The sequence below is a fragment of the Mandrillus leucophaeus genome, unplaced genomic scaffold (assembly GCF_000951045.1).
Source record: "Mandrillus leucophaeus isolate KB7577 unplaced genomic scaffold, Mleu.le_1.0 Scaffold279, whole genome shotgun sequence".
NCBI classification, from domain to species: Eukaryota; Metazoa; Chordata; class Mammalia; order Primates; family Cercopithecidae; genus Mandrillus; species Mandrillus leucophaeus.
The window spans coordinates 553,690-571,922 of NW_012102909.1; the positions used below are offsets into that span (position 1 = coordinate 553,690).

At 37.4% G+C, this 18,233-nt stretch overlaps 1 protein-coding gene across 1 annotated transcript in view; it reads right to left on the minus strand.

The window, feature by feature from the left end:
* The window catches only part of WDR92 (WD repeat domain 92), a 138,704-nt gene that overhangs the window by 328 nt on the left and 120,143 nt on the right, over window positions 1-18,233 (minus strand). The window contains 6 exon segments of the mRNA XM_011984990.1: window positions 3,137-3,234; window positions 5,735-5,869; window positions 7,158-7,273; window positions 10,069-10,170; window positions 13,249-13,379; window positions 16,046-16,146. Coding sequence (XP_011840380.1) covers window positions 3,137-3,234; window positions 5,735-5,869; window positions 7,158-7,273; window positions 10,069-10,170; window positions 13,249-13,379; window positions 16,046-16,146 — 683 coding nt within the window.

Sequence of the window (18,233 nt, forward strand, 5' to 3'; positions counted from 1 at the left end):
TCTTTCTAATACTGAGTTGTTTGCAAATAAAGAGACAATTTCAACCTCAATCCTATCCCCAAAACATGTCATAAAAAGGGTTATTAGTTCTACTAAAAACTTCTAAAAGTCATTTCTGTTCAACATGTATCTATGTTTTCTCTTTTAATATGAAAGTTCTAGGTTGATCTAGGATTCTTTAATACATTTACTTGGTGCTTTTGATAACCTTTGATTTATTGCAATTTTCCTCCAGATTTAGATTGCTGGATATCACAGGCAAACAATGTGCAAAGGCAATGGCTTGAGTAACATTTGCAGAACTTCATCTAAACACTTCCAGAATGAAAAACATGCCAGCTTCTAACCCTCAAGCTCCATTACACAGACCCAAGCCTAAGGACCTTTTGTATACCACTTCTATGGGAAGGCGTCACAGAGTGGAGATGTTAGACCTAAATGTCATTGTTTCCAACAAGAAAAAAGTGGTTCTGAGAACATATGATTTTTTTCAGCTGAAAATATAAATTGATATGGTAAGAGAAGCCGAAGGTTAAAGTCATAAATCCCATCTGGTCTAGATTGGAAAAGGGGAAAGAAAACACTCCTCCCCAGTGGAGATGTGCTCCTGATAAAATACAGAAGCATCACTCCTCAGACGGCCTTTTAAAACCTACTAGTATCAATTATGACAGCATCTTTATTTCATAAATGCTGGCAAAGGCCAAGAACGTAAGAAGCACAAAGCCAATCAGAAGCAAAATGGAAATGGAAGAAGAATCTACAGGTAGATGATCTACTATTTTCTCTTCCTCTCAAACCCTACAAATCATTTTGATGAAAAGAAATAAAACATTCAGATAAACAAATGGTTTAAATACAGACGTCTTTCACGTATCTCTTGGCAAAGGCTGCAGTTATTTAGTATTCAAAAGATAACATAAAGATTTTTAAAAACCTTCCATATTACCTGTTGAAGTTTTAAAAGAATATGTGTATGTGATTCAAATAATACTCAAAAAAAAAAAAAAAACCAGCATGTTGAAGTTATTCAAAAAACAAGTCATGAATAACTAGATGATTTCTTCTAGGAGCTGTTGGTTCAGCGGCCAATAAATATTTACAATTTAATTGCATTACTACCAAGACAGACTGGCAAATGAAAATAAAGCTAAATATCATTGTACTTAAACCAATTCCCTTTGCTGGTACAATACTTGACAGTAAAATTCCAAACCGATTTGAAGATTAGACTGCACATCTGTTCTGGTTAAGTGTAAAGTTTACATTGCACTAAACTTCAAATTTGCATACAGACCTAACTTTACCGACAGAACGAAATCCACTGTAGTAAAAACTTCCAGCTGCAAAAGTGTTTGTGTGTCTTATGGAATACAAATCCACGTGTGGATTACAAAGAAAACTGGAACTATTTCTTCAAGTAAGCAGCCTAAAGATTTGGTCACCAAGTAAAATAGTGACGTGCGACCACATGGCTTCACTAAGGGGACTGGCAGAGCCTAACGTGGGGAGGAGACCGGGGTGGAAGAATCAGGGAAGAACAACGGGCAAAGGTGCTAGAAGAAGGGAAAGTAGCAAGTGATCGGTCTACCCCACATTCTCCCAGAACGCCTCAAACTTTTCCTCTGCTTTTCACTCACAGAAACCATACTGTTTGTGTGGTTTTTGAGACAGAAAAAGTCTCTGTTGCTCTGTCTTACTCTGTCTCCCAGGCTGGAGTGCAGTGGTGTGATCTCGACTCACTGAGCCCTCCACCTCCCAGATTCAGGCAACTCTCGTGCCTCAGCCTCCCGAGTAGCTGGGATTACAGACGTGTGCCACCACGCCCAGCTAATTGTTGTATTTTTCGTAGAGACAGAGTTTTGCCATAACCATACTGTTTTGATCTAAAGCGTTCACCCTGGCCAGGCGCGGTGGCTCATGCCTGTAATCCCAGTACTTTGGGAGGCCGAGGCGGGTGGATCACCTGAGGTCAGGAGTTCGGGACCAGCCTGGCCAACATGGTGAAACCCGTCTCTACTAAAAATATAAAAATTAGCTGGGCATGGTAGTGGGCACCTGTAATCCCAGCTAATCGGGAGACTGAGGCAGGAGAAGCCCTTGAACCTGGAGGTGGAGGCTGCGGTGAGATGAGATCATGCCACTGCACTCCAGCCTGGGCAACAGAGCAAGACTCTGTCAGAAAATATAAAATAAAGCATTCACTCTGGTTTTTTGTCAGCGGTATCCCTGCACACAGTACTTTAACAAGTACTTTCCAACTGTAGCCCTGTTTTTCAGAACCCCTTCCAGCTTCTCAAAGGAGCTAATAGAGAAGAATTTTATAAATGTGAAAGTCCCAGATATATTGAGGATGGTGTTTTTCTTCTTACATTATTAATGAAACTTTATTTTTGAAAGATCCTTCATTTATAGGCTTGCTATTTTTTCCGAGTGATGTTTAAGAAAGATATAATTTTTCCCCTCCAAGTACATATTGCTTAGCTAATAAAGTATTCAGAAATACCATTAACTCACAATTTTTATCAGATCTTTAATTTTTGTTTTGTTTTGCTTTTTCTCCTTTTCACAGGCCAACCCTGAGCAAGTATATCAGACCTTTTAAATGATCTAGTATCTACGATGTTAGCGCCCTTGGGATTCAGAGAGTAGCATGCACAGTAAAGCATTCACCGTAACTCACCCAGCCTAGATATGCAGAAAGCAAACTCAGTGATAACGTCTTTCCTGAAGACCAGTCAGGAGCCTCAGGCTCTGTTGGGGTCTATCACAATGATGTTATCCAAATTTAGGCAAGGAACCCTTTCCCCATCTTTTAGAGGCAGTGAGTGTTCTAATCACTTCAAGATAATATCTGATAAAAGTCTTGGGCCAACTTTTACATACTTAGAAGACACAACTAAAATTATAAATAGACTTAATGTATCAAAAGAAGATTAGTGTACACTTTACTAAATGTAAAGTGTATTCATACAAAATGCTTAGAAAACAAGTTATGTAATACCATGAAATTTTAAATCATATCAAAATGAACTAAGTCAAAGCAGGGAAAAAAAAAAGACAAAAAAGTTCAATCTAATCCTACTTTACACCCACAGGTAACTTTAAAAGGAGCAGTGTGCACTGGCAGACTTACTACTTCCAGAGGTGAAGGCCGCCGGCGCCTCCAGCTGTCAGAAACAGCTCCCTGTTCTGCGGCAGGTGTCGGACCTGCCACACAGTAGATTTATGAGCCTAAACAGAACAAGAGGCACACAACTGGTTTATATGCTAAATGGTGCCCTGGAAGAGAAACTCTGCAAATAAAGAACTTTTACTACTATAATTTCAACGGTTATAAAAGTAATTAAGGTTATTTTCTGGCACGCTTCTTTATAATGGCTACAGAGATTTATAGGAGCACATAAGAAATTAGAAAAAGCATCATTTTTCTTTATTGCTTTATGAAACAAAGTTCTACTGCATTTTTAAAAAGACAGGTATTAAATTTAAAGTCCATTTAAGTTTACAGTACCAAATACATTATGAATAGATTTTACATATGTAAATACCTCTAGTTCATTCTGAGGGGGAAAACACTCAAAATGCAAAAATATATACTTTTGTTTATATATACAAAAAATGTGGACTGAATTTTTAAAAATGCACTTTAGTTCTGAGAACAGTTTGAAGTTCACAGCAAAAGTCAGCAATAAGTATAGAGTTCTTCTAGACTGAATTTTAACTAAAATTTACAGACTGAATTTTAACTAACAGCTCCCAGAGTCTTATTTTCAATGTATTGCCATTGACCTGTCCAGTCTTCAAAATACGGACCATGAGGACTTATAGACAATGTTTATGGTCATAATAAACTAAGGTCTTTATCATTCACATTAGACTAAAGACTAAAAACCAGCAGCTGGAAGGTTAACAGTTTGTTAGCACCTCAATAGCAACCCCTAAATCCATCCTGGCAATACTGCATTAACTGGGGGGAATTTAGGAGACAGAGAGAAACAGAGGGAGGGAGAGAAAGGAGGTGAGAGGGAATGAATGACTGCTGCTTTGTAGAAGCAGCGGGGCTGGCTATTGTGGAACACCACATTTTAGTGAGTGATTAGTCTTGACCTTTGATTTCAATAGTCTTTTGAAAGAATTACCACTAGCTGATAAAGACTCATATCTCAAAACACATATTTTAAGTGTGTAACGGTCTCCCAGTGATTAGGTTCAAGCTGTTGAGACATTTTATTTTGTAGCTTAAACTTCTCTTCTTCTTCAGGAAGTTGAGAAAAACACAAAAAGCAAGAGGGGAAATGACCTCTTAAAATATACCAGAGTCATCTATTTGGCAGATTTAGCAATTACTGGGTTAACTAAATATAAGTTTAAAAAACTGGGCCAGGTATAGTGGCTCACGCCTATAATCCCAGCACTTTGGGAGGCTCAGGTGGATCACTTGAGGTCAGGTTTCAAGTCCAGACTGGGCAACACAGCAAGACTCTGTCTCTATGAAAAAAAAAAAATTTCTAATTAGCCAGATGCGGTGGCGTGTGCCTATACTCCCAGCAACTTGGGAGGCTGAGGCAGGAGGATCACTTGAGCCCAGGACTGCAGTGAGCCATAATCATGCCACTGCACACCAGCCTGGGTAAGAGGGCAAGATTCTGTCTCCAAAAAGAAAAAAAAAAAAAAAGCCAAACAAACAAAATAAAAAATTGGAGATGACACTATTATTTATAGATAATGATATATGTGTTGCAAATTATACATGTAACAGTTTAGTAAAGTGATCTATGTTGTTGATAGATATTTAATATATTCTGAAATGACAAAAGCAAACCAATACTTTATAATTATCTTGTTAAGAATTTCGTTTTCATAGGGCAGTGACAATAATTTACACACAATAATAATAATGAGACAAAATAGGAAGGTTCAAGAAATCCTAACTGAATCCACAGGAGAGAGAGAAGCAAGGGAGTAAATTCTTACTTCATGAGCAACTTGCATATTTTAATCTTACGGAAACAAGGAATCCGTAATTGATATTTCTTTCTTTTTATACTTTAGGAAGCTCAAATCACATTTCCAATCCATTTCTTGTGAATGACAGGACCTTTTTGCATGAATTTTCTGTAATGCCCCCAGTCCAGAAACTATCTTTTTTTTAAACCAGTATTTTCCTTTTGCCCTGCTTTCCTCATCTATTGGTCTAATGCTGTAATACCATATTTCCCTCTCAGCTACCTCAAATGCAAGGCAAAGTTAAGTAAATAAAATATTTTTGAACATCTACTATAATCACAGTACTCAGTGCTTTCAATAATTTCATTTAATATAGCAAACTGGAATATAAAATAAAATGTAATGACATCATGTACATATAGTTATATTTTGAAAAATATATAACCAGGTATTAGCACAAGTATTATATATTTATTAGGAAACACGAGGATGGGTTTTGTTGATCAAATTCCTATTATCAGCTAGGTTTCTTCTAATTGCCCCTAAACTACAAAATAAGATTCCTACCTAACTGAGATCTTTATTATAATCAAGAAGTCTAAAGTTGATAAACTTTGGGGAAGTACTCTTTGCACAGAAAAACTTGTCAAGATCTCACAGGAATATATCAAAAATAGCTCCCCTCACATAAAGACCTGGAAGAAACCTTGGTGACTAATTCTACTTATCAGTCTAAGCCAAGCTATCATTCTTCTTCATATAAAGACATTTCCCTCATATTTACCTTTTCTGAAACAGAGGCAAAACCTTTGGTTGGATGCTGTGTTCTCATGTCAAAAACATGGAACTTTCCTTCCAGAGATGTGGCTACTAACTTATTCATACTTATGTCTTTTCTGTCAAACTCCAAGCTACATACCTGAAAACAGAGAATATTTATTATTGGTAGTCTCACCAGTATTAACTCAGGAGGCTCTTTTAAACTAAGTAAAACAGCTTTAAAATGGTCAGATAATGTGAAAGCACTCCAACAATCATTTTCTCTTTTAACTTTTACCATAAAAATTTTTTTCCAGCCGGGCGTGGTGGCTCATGCCTGTAATCCTAACATGTTGGGAAGCCAAGGCAGGTGGATCATGAGGTCAGGAGATCAAGACCAGCCTGGCCAACATGGTGAAACCCTGTCTCTACTAAAAATACAAAAATTAGCTGGGCATGGTGGCGTGTGCCTGTAGTCCCAGCTACTTGGGAGGCTGAGGCAGGAGAATCGCTTGAACCTGGGAGGCGGAGGTTACAGTGAGCTGAGATCACGCCCTTGCCCTCTAGCCTGGGTGACAGAGTAAGACTCCATCTCAAAAAAAAATTCTTTTTTTTTGGCCAGGCATGGTGGCTCACACCTGTAATCCCAGCACTTTGGGAGGCTGAGGAGGGAGGATCACGAGGTCAGGAGATTGAGACCATCCTGGCTAACACGATGAAACCCCATTTCTACTAAAAAATATGAAAAATTAGCCGGGCGTGGTGACAGGCACCTGTAGTCTCAGCTACTTGGGAGGCTGAGGCAGGAGAATGGCGTGAACCTGGGAGGCAGAGCTTGCAGTGAGCCAAGATTGTGCCACTGCACTCTAGCCTAGGCAACAGAGCAAGACTCTATCTCAAAAAAAAAAGAAAAAACCATTTTTTTTTCCATTAGTAAGATCAACAAAACTATCTTGGGTTCCCATGCTCAGTGAATGCCTTTGGGGAATCATTATTTAACTTTTTATGTTATTTAACAGTTAAGTAAAGGCTGACAGTAGAAAACAGGAGGAAACCACATTCTTTGCTAAAGGTGTACAACTGAGGAACCAAAAATCTGAGCTGGGGAGGTGACTACTGTTTCAGGCTTTCTGTATTGGCATAAAAAGGCCTTTTACTTGCTTATTTTGAAATCTTACTACATGGCCCACAGGGGTCTGCAGACAGGCTGAAGGGGCTGGTGACTCCCCCAACATTGTACATACCACATGTGGGTGTGAGCTCATTTTCTGAAGAGAGGATTCAGGATTTTCATTAGATTCTCAAACGAGTTTGGTCCCAAAAAGTTAAGAACCATTGGCAGAGGGGTTGACTGAGATGAGTTACTAGAGGTGTCTTCCTTTTGTAGTAATTCAGAGGTGAATGGAAACATGCGCAGAGAAACCAAAAAGCATCAGAATGTACTTTACCCCATTTTTGATGTTTGTCTCCCACCGTAATGCCATATTTCTGAGATCAAATAGTTTGATATCCCCATTGTCATAACCAGCACAAACAACACGTTCTTCTTGATTATAAGCATTGCCTGGAAATCAAAATACAACATTTCACATCCTTATAAATGCATTCATATAAAGGTTGCTTAAAAAAATCTTATGAAACTATACATATAGCTTATACTAAATCAGATTTTAAAAATCACACTGGATAGAATCCCACCTTATCAATCCTGACAGGACATCAAGATTATTAATGTGGTTTCCAATAGTTTTTTGGTTTGTTTAAATCTCTCATAAGAGTTTGGATATTTGTCCCCCCAAATCATGCTGATGTAAGATCCTCAATGTCAGAGGTGGGGCCTGATGGGAGGTGCTGGGTCATGGGGCTGGATCCCTTGTGAATGGCTCAGTGCAGTCTTTGTGGTAATGAGTTTTCACTCTTCTAATTCATGAGAGGTCTGGTTGTTCAAGAGTCTGGCGCCTCCCTCCTCCCCTCTCTCTTGCTCCCTCTCTCGCCATGTGACACGCCTGCTCCCCTTTTGCCTTCTGCCATGAGCAGACACTTCCGAGGTCTCACCAGAAGCAGATACTGGCACCATGCTTCTTGTATACTCTTGCAGAACCATGAGCTAAATAAACCTCTTTTCTTTATAAACTACCCAGTCTCAGGTATTCCTTTATAGAAATAAAGGAATTCAATGCAAAACGGACTAATATAAGCTCATTCACTGTAATTCCACACTGAAAGGATATGTGAAAGCGTTTATTGAATTCAATTTAAAGAAAATGTTTTATAGGAGATGGAGACCATCCTGGCTAACACAGTGAAACCCCATCTCTACTTAAAATAAAAAAAAGTTAGCTGGGTGTGATAGCGGGCACCTGTAGTCCCAGCTGCTCGGGATGCTGAGGCAGGAGAATGGCGTGAACCCGGGAGGCGGAGCTTGCAGTGAGCCGAGATCGCGCCACTGCACTCCAGCCTGGGCGACAGAGCCAGACTCCGTCTCAAAAAAAAAAAAAAAAAAAAATGCTTTATAGTATATCTGCAAAGGCTAGCAGGCCAACTATAACTCAAACACAAAGGGGTCTCGGAGAATAAACACAGTTATACTTCTGTTGCTTTCTTGGCAGTAACTATATTTGAACGCAAACAGAAATTTTAAAACTAATTTATCTTGAAAAATGCTGTTCTGGTGTGATCCCATCTTTCCAAGGAAATCTGAAAATAAGCTGTAGCACACTGTAACATATTTTTAGTAGTGTGGATGATCATACCTGAAGTAAGTTTATAATCCGTAGTTAAACTCATCCTCCTGGAATTCAAGGATTTTTTTCCAAGTACCTCTTGCTGAGGAAAGAGTGTTAAGTGAGAAGGAGGCCCCTGTCACTGTGCTAGGCTATCTGGGCATCCTGTCCCCAAGCTTTCGTTCTCTACTGCCTCTAACTTCGTTTTTCTCATAAACTCCAGCCCTGCGTTTCCACTGTGGGCCCCACCTAGATGGTACGCCATCATCTTAAACTCATGATGTCCCAAAATGACCTTACCATTTTCCTTTACAAATTATCCCACCCCTTGTATAATAACATCATTCACCCCACAATCAGCCTGAAAACTCAGTCATCTTGGACATAATCCTTTTCTTTGTTCTTCATATCCAAAAAAATTCCCCAATTCTATGTATTCTGCATAATATTATCTTCTGAATCATCCACTCTGCTCCCTTCTCAGTGCTTGTAACTTAGGTCTTCCCTGGAATACTGCCAAGAGCTCTTGAACTCATATTCTCTGTGCCACCCATCACTCCCGCTAAATACCATTAGTTCATTGTCCTAAAGCTCGGATTTCATCTCCTCCTTGCAAAAACCGTCAAAAACTTAGAACGATCTTCAGGCCATCCTAACACCTCTGGCCATTGTCCTGAGCCATCTCTAAGGATATTCCTACTATTATTCTCTTCTACCATCAGCCCGCCCTATCCACGGGTTCTGCATCTATAGGCAACCAACCATGGATCGAAAATATTTGGAAAAAAATTCGCATCTACACTAAAAATGTACAGACTTCTTGTGCTTGTCATTATTCCCTAAACAATACAACAATGACTGACGCAACATTTACATCATATTAGGTATTATAAGTAATCCAGAGGTGATTTACAGTATACGGGAGGATGTGTTAAACCATTCATGAGAACTCTGCCCCCATTAATCTCCTCCCACGAGGCCCCACCTCCAACACTGGGGATTACAATTCGACATGAGATTTGGTGGGGATATAGATCCAAACCATATCAAAGGGCAAATGTCAATTAGTCTTACAAAATCAATATTCATTTTAAGTAAATTAATAAAGGAACACAGTTATCAAAATTTATAAGAAATAACTTTGCAATGGCAAACTATTTTCTGGAAAATAAACATACTCTGTACACAGTGTAATGTATGATTTGTTAGGTTACTGTTTGCATCTGAGGCTTGGTTTATCCCCTTTAATGGTGTCTGATTTTAAATTAGGTCACTATTATCTAATTAAACAGAAACACATAATAATAAGCACAATTCTCAGCACTTTACATGTAATTAACTCATTGAATCTTCATGATGACACAACTAAGTAAATTCTATTATTAATTCCATTTTATAAATGAAACAACCAAGGAACAGATAACTTTGGTAACTTGCTCCAGGCCCCACAGCCAATATACTTATTGCAGGTGAGAATTCAAATCCAGGATCCAGAGGCTGACATTAACCACCATGTATATTTGCCTCAGTAAATAATCCACAAAACAGACTATAAAGAGACTAGTGTGAAATTTCTTGCAGGATCGTGCTTTTTACCATCTGATAATTCAAATGCAAGAATTCTTCAATAATTTACCAAATGCCACAGTCCAACAGTCTCTCTTGTTTTCTCCTTGTACAGGTTCCATATTAGCAACAGGATCATCTTTTTGCCTTGGGTCCCATACCTTCACAGTTCCTGCCATGCATAAAAGTAAGTTGGCAAAAATTCAAAAGTGAATGATCATGTTTCTTTTCTACATTGTTCTATGGCTTTCTATGTACATGGCAATATGACAGATGTTATGACATCTGAAAATATCCACATTGTTCTGACTTCTAATTGGGTAAGTTTTATTTAATATCAGAGATATCACCCATATGTGACTATCTGGCTTGGTTTCCAAATTAATAGACACACAGAAAAGCCAACAAGTGTTCCTAAGTTATCTACAAGTGATGATTGACAAGGCAAATGTGAATGTTACGTAATTCAAATCATGAGCCTAAAACAAATGTGTTATTTATTAGAGAAAATACCAGTGTTGTTTTCATTTTTACTTTTTTCCTTACTACCCATTTAACCATCGGCATGAATACACTCTAATTTTGAATTAATGGTTTCTTATGTTGTGAGTTCTAGAATACTATTTCTTTTCTTTTTTTTGAGATGGAGTCTCACTCTGTCACCCAGGAGTGCAACGGCATGATCTTGGCTCACTGCAACCTCCGCCTCCCAGGTGTAAGCGATTCTCTATCCTCAGTCTCCCGAGTAGCTGGGACTACAGGCGCCCACCACCATGCCCAGCTAAATTTTGTATTTTTTTAGTAGAGATGGGGTTTTGCCATGTTGGCCAGGCTGGTCTCAAACTCCTGACCTCAGGTGATCCACCTGCCTCGGCCTCCCAAAGTGCTGAGATTACAGGCATGAGCCACTGTGCCTGGTCTAGAATACTATTTCATATACAATTAAGTTTAATTTTCCTGTGGCAATAGTGAAGAGGAAAATGTTAAATAAAACAAATTCTCAATTTAATTTCAACCCCCTCGTTTTAATTCATGTTATGGGACTACTTACTAAAATAGTGTTACTACCTACAAGAAATGCAAATGCATGTAATAAAATGGCTAAAAGGCAAGTACCTGAGAAAGAATAAGAAAAGGGCAAAAAAAAAAAAAAAAAAATCCTTAAAAGGAAAATAACTCAGGAAAGGTGGAGGTACAACATTAGATTTACCTCCAGGGATAAAATAAAGATCATTAAGAGGCTGCTTGACTTTAATATTTATTTATTTAGAGACAGGGTCTTGCTCTGTCACCCAGGATAGAGTGCAGTCATGCGATCATGGTTCACTGCAGCCTCGACCTCCTGGGTCCAAGTGATCCTCCTACCTCAGCCTCCCAAGTAGCTGGGACTATACCACCATGCCTGGCTAATTTTTAAAGTTTTTGTAAAGATGGCATCTCCCTATGTTGCCCAAGCTGGTTTCGAGTGATCTTCCCACCTCAGCCTCCCAAGTGCTGGGATTACAGAGATGAGCCACTGCACCCAGCAAAAGCCTGTTTTAAAAAAAAAAAAAAAAAAAAAAAAACCCATATATAGAGATAAGAGATTATCTTTCTCTACCGGATTTATACACATTGATAAGATTTATAGTAAGTTTGCAAAAGATAAATGAGCAAAGAACACAGAGTATTCATAAAACAAAATTAATTAGTAAATATAGAAAAAAACACAAATTGGAAAGGAATACCATTTTGTCTACAAAATAAGATAGAAAAAAAGAAAATCAACGCTAACAGGGTAGACTTGAAATCTACCTCATCTACTGTAGCTGACTATAAATAAGTACTTTGGAACGCTTGTCAGTAAATTTTAAACTTTTTTTTTTTTTTTTTTGAGACGGAGTCCCACTCTGTTGCCCAGGCTAGAGTGCAGTGGTGCGATCTCAGCTCACTTCAACCTCCCACTGCCAGGTTCAAGCAAAACTTGTGCCTCAGCCTCCTGAGTAGCTGGGATTACAGATGTGTGCCACCACACTGGCTAATTTTTGTATTTCAGTAGAGACAGGGTTTCGCTACATTGCCCACACTGGTCTCAAACTCCTGGTCTCAAGTTATCCGTCCGCTTCGGCCTCCCAAAGTTGTGGGATTATAGGCATGAATGACTGTACCTGGCCCAATACATTTTTTTAAAAATCATCAAATAAAATATGTTTATTCCAAAAGAGTTACTACATATGACAATACTCATTTACTCATTATTTTTAAGCCACTCTCATAAGACAACAAAAAAAGCAAACTGAACGCTTATAGGGGAATGGTTAAGTATGGCCATATGATGGAATATTATATAGTCATTAAAATGATAACTGTGGAAACAGCAATATGTGCATATGACAAAACATTAAATGAAAAAAGTTTCTAATTCATATTCACACTTATAACTATGCAAAATTATATATAAGACCTAAAAGAAAAAGAAAAATCTAATGGTTGTGGTAGTGTGGTAGACTGAATATTATTTTTTCCCTCTATACTCAATATTGCTTTTATGAGTAAAAAAAAATAAGTGATTTCTAAAACACAGCTGCTCTTGAGTACCTATTAGAAAATTATATCTCACTTTTCTTTTAAAGCAATTTCCTCATGGTCTTGAGCAGTCATTAAACAACTAGGCAAATCAATTATAATAGGTACCAAATTTGTCGTGTACCCCTCGTGAAGCAAAAACATTTCTGACTCTATTAAAGTCATGCAGTACCACTTTGGACACCAAAAGACCTGGCCCTTCCTTGTTGGTCACTGCAGGGTGGAAGAGCTGAGCTGGTGCCTTTGGAACTCTCCAGTGGATGGATCACAGAACTTCAGTTTTCAACCAGCTGTCAATATGACAATTTTCACAAGTACTAACTCTGCCTTTTAAAAAAAGAAAATGAAAAGCTGCCACCCACATTATATCGTCAGCTGCCTCAAAAGCCTGTAAAGACATTTTAAATCCTTCAGGGTTCAGAGGAAACCATCACTGTTAGTAGCTGAACCGGCTCAACACTAAAATAGTGGTAAGAAGTGCTATGAATCTATCTCCAAATACCCAAAAGTCTGAAACAATCGAGAGAGAAGCAATCAAACTTGCCTGTTAAAAAAGTAGCAGCAAGACTGTTAGATTTAGGGAGTCAAGGTAACTGAAGGGGATTTTTACTCAGAGAGGACGTGCTGCTGCATAGAGATTTCCATTAAAATAAATAAACAAAATACATAGAATACATGGACTCACCATCTCGGCTGCCGGTCACAATTTCAGGTGCTCCTTCTCCAATTCCTAGTCCACCTACGCCATCTATGGCATTTATAATTTCTTTATGGCCCTTTACAGAATATATTGGCATCTCTGGAGCTTCTAAATTCCTAAACAACAAACACAGCTTTTTACACCACATGTCCCAAACATTTAAGTCTGCTACTGAAATTCAAAAATACATACTACAGTTAGATTTTTTTTTGTATAGAAATTAAGGTTTTGCTATGAAGATAGTGTATACATTTATTTACACTTCTGAAATTTTCTCTCCATTTAGCTTCTTTCAAGTCCCCAATGAGAACTGTCATCATTCAACTTGAAATTCCAATCCTGAGCTCACTATACGTAGTGTTCAAAGACGATCTCTCCAAGACGCCCACAGATGAATTACCAGGTATGCTTGTTGATAAACATGGATTCAAGGGCTTCTCCTCAAACATAAGGAATCAGGATCTCAGATGGGTCCCCAAAACAATGACTGTGGTGCACTGAAGTCTGAAAAAATACTGCTTCAAATATACAGTAAAGCTCAGGGAGGTCAAGGCTGCAGTGAGCTGAGATCACGCCACTGCCCTCCTGCCTGGGTGACAGAGCAAGACCCTGTTTCAGGAAAAAAAAAAAAAAAAAGAAAAACAAAAGAAAAGAAAAAACCACCATGTATCTGAGGACCTGGCTCTCAGGACAATTTTTTTCAATTCTGGGTTTTAGTGGCTGTTACAAAAATACGGGAAGTGAACAGAAGATGGACACCATTAGCTGGCCTTACTAAATCATCATACTCATTAGAATTCTTCCAAAGTAGGCCTCAGTAGTTGGATCTTATGACCTTTTTAAAGGATAAAATATGAGTAGTGTTTACTTTGTACACATTTCTTCCTTTATAAGGTACTATTTTCCCACTGAAGTCCACACTGATTTTCATCTATTGACATATTTTTCAGTGTGTCATCGTACAACAATATGTATTACTGAAAGACAGGCTGAAGTTCGTCTAACAGGTCAATTCACAGAAAGGCATTCAGGAAAGTATTGATTACCACAGTTGCACTACTGGGCAATGAATGGCTTGACTAGGTGATCCTCACACATTCCTTTTCTTGCCCATCTCCATTTCTCCCCTTCTTTTGCTTTTCTACTGGAACTTCTATTTATATTTCTCTTAATAATTTAGTTTTCAATAACTTATGGATATTTAAAATGAATGTGGCTATTCATGAAATATAATCCCAATTTATTATTGGGCCAAGATTTATTAGTAAAACCTTACTAATAAAAAATTTGTGGCCAGGTGCAGTGGTTCATGCCTATAATCCCAGGACTTTGGGAGGCCAAGGTGAGTAGATCACCTGAGGTCAGGAGTTTGAGACCAGCCTGGCCAACATGGCAAAACCCTGTCTCTACTAAAAATGCAAAAAATTGTCAGGCGTGGTGGTGGGCACCTGTAATCCTAGCTACTCGGGAGGCTGAGGCAGGAGAATCACTTGAACCCGGGAGGTGGACGTTGCAGTAAGCTGAGATCGCATCACTATGCTCCAGCCTAGGCAACAGAGCGAGACTACATCTCAAAAACAAGAAAAATTTTTTGAGATATTTCAACCTAGTTTAGAAATTACATTTACCATCATTATGAACTAATCAAGAGATTAAACAGGATTGTGGTTCTGCTTGAAATGACTGTTTTACTATTTTATAGACTTTAAAACATTATTTTTTAACATGAAATTATACGATTTATCATGAAAGTAAGTTGGTAATATCTGTACTATACTAGGAAACTATATTAGAAAGATGGTCAATGGTACTATTTAATATTTTGAATACTCTTGTGTTGAAATATATTTATTTTTTAAAATAGCATTCAAACTTGCCCCTCTCCCAGTATCTCTCAAAGCATATGACAAAGCATCTAAGAACTAACGAATACATGCTAATTTAATTATTAAGGAGTTAAAGCAAGGAGAAATTAAAATAGTTTCATTTTGTTTAATGTTATGATTCTAAGAGATAAATATGTTAAAGTAATGTAACTATAAAGTAGCAGGTTCTAAGTGAGACTCAAGAAAGTCATGTTAGAAAACATGATGCAAGAAAGATAGTTTTTCTAGAACACTCTAGAACTTTCTCCATAATATTTTAGAACACTGCTGTATATTATAAATGATTACAATAATAGATTTTCCTGCAAAGTAATTAAAAAGGAATTTCAATTCATTCCACTCTAAATAAGAAACAACTCTAGGTAAAATATGAAAAAGGCATTTGGCAGAATTGTGATTTTGCCCATTCAAAACAAGTTTATTTTGATTTGTTCAACAGATATGCTTCTAAAAAGTTGTGCTTAGATGTTAAAGCTTGAAAAAACAAACATTCTGCAGTGCTAAATCTATTGCTGAAATATAAATAATTAATACCTACTTTTTCAATGTTATTCATGTGCATTTTTATATACTATATTTTTAAAGTTGGAGGGGGAATAGACCTTTATTTACAAATACATGGCATTAAATGCTAGCACCAAACAGTGTGTGTGAAAATAAGCATTGATAATATTATCCAAAATATCTAAAGAAAAATAGATTAGTATTTTTAAATGGATTTTGAATATGAAATCTAGAAATATGTATTAAGAGAAAATTCTCATATTTTTATAGTTAAAATGGAACATATAAAGAAAGATTTTAAAATTAAAATTCTGTCTTTCAGAGAAAGAGTAATGAAACTATCAAATAAATTGCCTGTCTCATCTGTCTGAATACTGACTAAATCATCTTACCATATATGAAGGTTTCCACCAAAATCTCCAGTAGCTAAATATCTCTGCTGTAAAGATGTTGCACCAAATGTTCCACATTTAATAGGTTTGGCCTTTTCAATCTTGATAGAAAGGAGGAAGACAGGATATATTATTTATGTAAGCAGATATTTATAATCTATTAATATCATATTTACGGCTCTATTATGGCATTTAAATAAGACAATATAAAAGGCAATTAAAACATTTTCTGATGAAAATAATCATACACTTTTTCCTTTAGTCATTTTTCTTTAAAGTATGTAACTGTCAAAAAGAAAAAGTGTTAATTTGCCTTTCCTCTCCTCTCACTAATGAGACATTCAAATGCTGACAGCTCTACAATCTCTATTGCAGATATGAAAGTTTCAGCATTTCATGTGATATTCTTTAAGATTCTCAACAGAAATGAGAACATAATGAAGATATTATCTTTCCAGATGGTTATGGGAACAAAAATGTTATGTGTCTCTTATAGTTTTCCCTGCAGAACCCTATAAACTAAAGATGTTTATGTCCCACTTTCTCTGGGGCCTTTTCAATGCAGAGAGATTTATAAACCTGTGTGTATCAAGGCACTACTATTGGTATGGATCAGCCAATCTTTTGAGGTTTCTTTACTTTAAAAGGCTACTGCTCCAAGTATCATATATAATCACATTAGTAAAACAATCATATACAAATATATTATTTAAGGTATGGGGCTTATGGAAATCAGGTGAAGAAGACTATGTAGCCAAAAAGGTCCTTGGAAAGGATCTAATACAATACTCTCCTGTCATAAAAGGAGACCAAAGCACACGGCTTTAGAGATTCGCCCACTCATACAACATTCAACATTTAATGGTTGCTACCACATGCAAGTCACTGAACTAGGCAAAAAAGGATACAAAGATGAATGAGATTGGCCAGTCCCTCAAAAAGCTAACAACTCAAATATCAGTTCCCATCTGGTTCCTCCAAAATATACATATTCATTATACTACTCCTACACCTCCCTGGGTCTTCCATTCACCTTCTTTTACTTCCTGATGTTTCTGATTTCTCCACGGCCCCTCCCGCCGCCAACTCTACCTGCCCAGGTCAGTAAAGTCCCTCCTACAGTCTAACTGCTTTTCCTGCTGCCTTGGCTCCTGAGATCTCTGCAATCTGGAATTAGATGAGGCCACTGATGTCTGTCCCACACCACACTCTTGCCATTTAACACTTCCCATTGACTGTCCGCCTCAATGGGGCAAAACTATCCCTCTTGGTCTCTAACAATTTTTACATTTTAAAATTCTTAATGTTTATAAAAGTAATACCTGCTCCCTATAAAAATTCAAACAAAACAAAAGGATGGAAGGAAAAAGTGAGTCCCTTTAACACTTTCCAGAAGTAATCCCCATCCTTCTAGATCTTCTACGTATTTACAAACACACACGCGTTTGTTTCAATACAAGGCAAATCACAGTACACTGTCGTTTGATTTGTTTCACTTAACAATACATCTAGATAAACTTTATTGCTTTTGCAGGGTTCTCTAGTTTCCAGGACATCTCCCTTTGTAACTCTTCAGTTTTCATCCCTCCCAGGTTGGCCTGTTTCAAATAATTTTAAAAATAATTTCCCTGCCACTTTCAGTGTTTATCCAGGCATTTCCATATAGGTATACATACCAATTTCCACGAATAAAATAAAAGTCACTTAACACAAACCATAACAACTTTTTTCCCTGATTCAGAAGATACCATTATATGGCATAGGGCTTTGGAAACTCCCAGACTGTTGAACTTTCCTACTATTTGTGATCTGGATAAACTGGAGTTACTATGGCCAAGTCTAAAAGCATTCATACCCTCCTCAGAATTGTCTAGTAAATGAAATCAGTCATCTACGGTAACGTCTGTAAAAGACCCTATTGATGAGAAGCACAGAACCACAGAATGTTTCTCTTTTTAATGCACAAGTGGTCTGAGATGGCAACAGTTATTCACTGCACCAGAAAATTAATACTCGTTTATTCCCATTTTCCCCCAATTTTATGAAAAAGAGTATCTTAAAATGGGGCAACACAGAAGATCAAAATTTTGTCAACTTAACAACACACACAGTTTCTAACTCCAATTTATGTTTTCCTCACCTTTCCCTTCTCCTCAAAGTACCTAAGAATATATTAATAGTGCTGGCC